Source organism: Halichoeres trimaculatus, unplaced genomic scaffold, assembly GCF_033239565.1.
Source record: "Halichoeres trimaculatus isolate MK-OKI-2021-1 unplaced genomic scaffold, fHalTri1.1 fHalTri1_scaffold_4, whole genome shotgun sequence".
Taxonomy (NCBI): Eukaryota; Metazoa; Chordata; class Actinopteri; order Labriformes; family Labridae; genus Halichoeres; species Halichoeres trimaculatus.
The window spans coordinates 2095333-2101405 of NW_027437182.1; the positions used below are offsets into that span (position 1 = coordinate 2095333).

At 38.9% G+C, this 6073-nt stretch overlaps 1 protein-coding gene across 1 annotated transcript; it reads left to right on the plus strand.

Moving 5' to 3' along the window:
- Window positions 1-5868, plus strand: fam174c (family with sequence similarity 174 member C). The gene is made up of 3 exons (XM_074668358.1): window positions 1-456; window positions 2645-2767; window positions 4929-5868. Exons 1-3 carry the CDS (start codon window positions 152-154, stop codon window positions 4930-4932), a joined length of 432 nt encoding a protein of 143 aa, XP_074524459.1. The 5' UTR covers window positions 1-151; the 3' UTR covers window positions 4933-5868.
- Window positions 5869-6073: the final 205 nt, after the last annotated feature.

Here is a 6073-nt window from a genome sequence, read left to right on the forward strand (position 1 = left end):
CCTCTCTGACGTCATGAGTAGGTGGATATGAACTTCCTAGTTTAGTCTGACTTTATGTCAACAAAGCGGCAGAGTTCCGCCAACGCGACGTGGATCTTAACCCGCAGCTGTCCCGGCTCCGTGCCCGTCTCCTGTGCGTGTAAGTGTCTGGATGTTTAAAATGACTCCCCACGGAGTTTTCTCGGTGGTTCTGGTTCCGCTCTGCTGGCTGTTGGTGTCGGCGGATGTGCCTGTACCCACCGCGGCTCCCGCTGCCCCTGCCGCCTCCGTCACGGTCCCCACCGTGGTGCTCCGACCCGCCGTGACGAACTCCAGCGGGGTGAACTCGACCCACGGCGGCTCCAAGGGGCCGACCAGCAGCTTTAGCGTGGACAGCTCCATGATCCAGCGGGCCCTGTACGTCCTGATCGGCATCACCATGATCGGAGTGCTCTACTTCCTCATCCGAGCCGTGCGGTGAGTCCACGCCAAACTCTTTAGTGAGTTCGTGGAAACAAGAAACAGTTCAAAAACAGAACAGAAAGTGTCCTCTTAAAAACTTTTCTACTTCTCTTTGTTTTGATTTACAAAGAAAACTGCTGACAGCGAAGAATGAGTAAATTGACATTTTTCTGAATGGGGTTTGGTTTGACGGCTGCGCTCATGCAGAGGAACCGCAGATTTGAGGTTATTTGGGGTCACCTGAGGGTATTTTTCGGCACATATTTGGCGAGTTGAGTCCTCAACCCCATGAGGGTGATCCCACAAGTTTAAATTACAAAATCAAGTAGAGAACATATAACACCAAATATCGCTAAACCAAACCTCATTCAAAAATCTATCAATTATTTCCTCTCGCGTTTGTCGCTGGTGTGATGTGTGATGTATGAGCTCCTACATTTTGAGGAGCAACATGTGTCTCATACGGCATCAATATTAACTCAAATTTCCCCTCATTGAACTTGCTTTAAAGCTGTTAAAAGTTACTGTGAGGTTATGCCGTCTGGGTGTCAGCGCAGCTTTATTTGATGAGCTGACACTGAGGTCATGCTGAGGGGAAACGCCTCCCATCATGTGGGTGGCCCCTTCAGAGTGTGCAGAGCAGAAGAAGAAGCAGCTTTAAATCCATAGTTTCCTAAAGGAGTGAATGAGGTTTGGTGTAAAGTCCTCCTCAGGTGTTGGAGGAGGAACAGATTCACTGATGAAGCACCAAACTCCATTCATAAAACTCTCATTTTCCAGCTGCCTCCCTCATCAGCTGCTGTGTGAGAGCTGCAGGATGTGGTAAACTCACCTCTGAGAAGTTTCCGGAGCTGCTCATTAGTTCTGCTTCAATCTCATCATCTGTCAGTGACTGTTTCCTCCAGTCTGTTGACTTCATCCTAGATCAAGGCTCCTCAACCTGCGGCTCTTTGACTCCTTTGCAGTGGCTCCTTGTCGCTTTGAAAAATATTAGTAAAATATTCTTTTTCACGTTTTTCTAATAGAGGGTGTTAACATTTTGTTGAATTAAATATGCGTCACATCTTGGAATAAAGTCTGCCACCGCCTACACCTCCTACTAGTCATTTAACTGCCAACATGCCAGCTGTAAATGCTTTTTTTGTGTCAAGACATCAGCGATCAACAAACAAATGTTAACAATTCAAGTAATCTTTCAAAACTTTGAAATCTTTGCAAATGTTTAAAATTTTTAAGTTGTTTGATTTTTTTTTTTTTTTTTTGAAAAATGTTTAAATATCAAAATTGTTTAAAATTTTTGGATTTTTTCTTTTTTTGAAATAAAAAAAATGGCAGACTGTAATTTTTTTTTTTAAATCCCATTTTTTAATATTTCATAATATTTTGCAATTTTTGCGAATTGACATTTCAACATTTAAAAAAATATATATATATATTTTGCTGATTTTTTATTTAAATCCAAGTATTTTGCAATTTTTTTCAATATTTCTTTTATAATTTTGAAATTGTTTTAAATTTTTGCAAATTTTTAAAATTACAAGTTTTAAAAGTTTTGTAAATTTTTAAATATTTTGAATTTTTTTTTTTGCAAAGTTATTGAAAAAAAAAAACTAAGAACAATGTACAATTTCATAAATTTAAAGAACTCCTTATTTAGATATTTTTTTCTTTTGATTTGAATTATGTTTAGAATTTTTACACTTTACTGTTGAGATAAAGTAGATTTTGTGGCTCCTTGGTTGATTAATCTGAGGCTAAATGGTTCCTCCCAGGTTGCAGATGATATGACCTTTGCTGCGGCATGTCTCCTGCATGTGAACAGACGTCACACTGAATTCTCTTTAAGATCCACTCATTTAAAGCTTGCTCTCATTTCAGCAGCGCCACACGCTCAGTAAAATGTGAGTCATGTGTTTTTCTCTCGAGCTGCTGGATTTCCTGTTCTGCTGCAGATAATCTGATTATAGATTCTGTTTTTGTGGCTGATTTCAGCACAGCACGTAACTCATCAAGGTTTTAGTTAGAATCAAAGTTTATCACTTCTTACGTTACATGTGAGCCTGTGCTGCACCAAACGCCATTCATAAATGTGATGATTTACCAGCTGTGTGTGTATGTGTGTGTATGAGTGTGTATACACCTTAAAACAAGAGTCAGGAGTTTCTCCACAGCTGCCGTCTGATCCACCAAACTCTGTTTTCAGGCTGAAGAGGCCGGCTCAGAGGAAAAAGTACGGTCTGCTGTCGAACTACGACGACTCAGTGGAGATGGATGGGATGGAGAGCGAAGAGGACGACACGCTGTATGAAGCTCGCAGCCTCCGCAGGTCAGAGGTCAACCCCAGAGGAAACTTCACCAAACTGTAGAAACACTGTTTGTTTGACAGACAGGCTCTTCTCTACTCTCTTCAATCCCCTAACCTCACAACAGACTGAGAGTCTGAGTCTTTCAGGAGGTTCATTAAGTCTGTCAGAATAAGAAAAAAAAAAATTCCCATTTAGAAAAAGGAAAATGAAAATAAATAACTTGTTATAAAAAAATATTATTATATTATTATTATTAATATATATTTATATATATTTATTATAAATAAATTATGTATATATATTTATTATAAATAAATTATATATATATATATATATTTATTATAAATAAATTATATATATATATATATATATATATATATATATATATATATATATATATATATATATATATATATATATATATATATATATATATATATATATATAATATTACAGAAAACAGTAACAGAAACAAAACTTGTTAACAAATTTAACAAGTAAAGGAAAAAAATCCCATTTCAAAAGAGAAAAAAAAAGAAAAAAGAAAAAAAAAATATATATATATATATATACAAACATATATATAATTTCACAAAAAAAATAGTCGAATTTAAAAAGTTAAGGAAAAAAATCAAACTACAAAGGGGAAAAAGTTTGATAGATAGATAGATAGATAGATAGATAGATAGATAGATAGATAGATAGATAGATAGATAGATAGATAGATAGATAGATAGATAGATAGATAGATAGATAAAATACTTTATTCATCCCTGAAGGGAAATTCATGAACTTACGGAAGACAGAAAATAGAACTCTACAAAAAGAAGATAACCAAAAATAAAAACCCCAAAAACAAATTTCATTCAAAAATAGGTAAATTTAAAATAAACAAAGAAAAAACATCATATATACATAAATATATATATGCTAAATATACTATATATTTTTATATTATTTCACAAAAACAGTCAAATTTTTAAAAAGTAAAGGGAAAAAAATCAAACTAAAAAGGGGAAAAAGTTAAATCCTAAGAAAGACCGAAAATGAAACTACAAAGAAAAATTATTAGAAATAAAAACCCAAAGACAAATTTCATCAAAAAGGGGGAATTTTTATAAAACACACACACACACACACACACACACACACACACACACACACACACACACACACACACACACACACACACACACACACACACACACATATATATATATATATATATATATATATATATATTTATTACACAAAACAGCAGCAGAAACAAAACTTAAAAAAATTTAACAAAGTTAGTCTGGAGCCCTGGTGTCATCTCATTTAGATGAAGCAAGAAATGCTAGCATGCTAGGCTAGGCTACGTCTTTGCCACGGACTACACTTCACTTCACTATTTTCTGCTGTTACTGCACATTTTCAAACTCACCAGAACAACCTACCTCCTCCACGACACGATCCCAGGCAACATTTGTTGTTGTTGTTGGTGTCTGTAGCTAAAAAGCTGGATATTAAAAAGAACAGGATGAGCTGAACACAGTTTATGAGCTTTTCTGTTTCCAAGACAGAACTAGGAACCAAAGTTACATGTGTTGTTCTTTAGGGCCCACTCGGTCGAAGGACATCTCTACTCTGATTGGTTGCCACCGTTTGCTGCTGAACTGTGTCATAGCTAATTAACATAAAGTTGACGAGGCTCAACTTCTCATCTGGTGACGCTTTAGCCGCTTTAGCCGCTTTAGCCGCTTTAGCTGCTTTAGTCGCTTTAGCCGCTCAGGACGCCGGGCTCTCATTGAAAATGGATGAACTTCCGGCATGCTTGCTGCTTTTGCCTCTTTTGACTCTTTTGGTGTGAACGCACAGAAAGATCTGGAAAATGAAACATGTAACGGGTGATCATCATTGTCAACACTGTCAAACCTGCAGCTAACACCAAACTGTAGCAGACAGTCTGCTGAAAGGAAGTATAACATTAAAGTCGGACTTAAGTGTTGGTGACAATCACAGTATGCTCGGTGGAGGTCTGCGCTCTCTGAGGGCTTCTCTAGTTGTTTTAGTAATCTGTTTTTGTCCCTGCTGTGACCCCGTAGTTGATTTGACCACAGAAACTCTCTGTAACTTCTGAACTCTGCTCTCCAGCTGATTGATCTGATCACTTTTATCTGTGTGTGTGTGTGTGTTCAGATGAGTGGCGTCCTGCGTCGTCTCCTCCTGATGGATCGGGTGGGGACGTGGTCTGGTATTGATTCTGGATCAGGACTTATGGACGGCTGCTGAGGGGAGAAATGGACCAAAGGGTTGTTGGGGAGAAACGCCAAAGCTGCTCGAGGAGCCCGAGCAGGATAATCATTATTTTTTTAAGGTGGTATTGGAAGATAGGAGCAGCTGTGACGGCTCTGTGGATCATTTATTATTATTATCATTATTTCAAAGACTCTTCCTCCTCCTCTTTCTTCTTCTTCTTGTCTTTCACTCTGAGCTCCTCTGCTCCCACCGTGTGCTTTGACTACTGTAAACTGACTCCAGAGCAGCTGATAAACACAGATCAGTGGGTCTGACCAGGACCCTGACCCTCCACATGGCTCAGACCTGGCTGCGGTCCTGTGGGGGTCCAGGTTTTACGGACAGAGGAGCTTTAAGGGGACTCTGAGGATCCTCACTTTGGACTGCACTGACACAAACTGTCATTTAATCTCAGCTTACACTAAACACAGCGCGTCTGCTCAGCCCCCATTGGTCAGTCAGTTTTAAAGTCCCGCCCCCTCCTCTGCAGGCGCCTCATTGGTCCACGAGGCTGTCATTCATGGCCTTAATCTGGAAATAGAAACTCTGACTTATGAGAGGTTTAAATCATCAAATAAACTTTGAGAACTGTGACAGAAACATTTCTCTGACCCGTTTGACGTCATGGTCCCGTCTGCTAACAAGGAGGAGGCGGGGCTTAAGATGTATACTGCAGACAGCCAGCAGGGGGAGCCCTGAATGTTTTAGCTTCACAGTCAGTGTAGTGAACACTCACTCTCTTCCTGTGTCTCGGGGGCTGGACGGGTTCGGTCCAAGGACCCTAAAGTCCCCCCAGAGAGTCCTGACAGAATCCAGTTCTCTTTACGCCAGATTTTCTACCCATGTTCAGATTAATGTTTCAGTGATGATGATGAGTAAACATTTCCTCTGCTGCTGCTTAGAGGACCAGAGTGTTTTTCACGCCATGTAAGAAACTTTGAGTTCATCTTTTCAAGAAAATAAAAAACTTCTCAATAAAAACGTCCGAAAAACCCAAGTCCTGTTCACAGTCCGATCAATCAACATCAAATGAGAGTTTAGAGTTT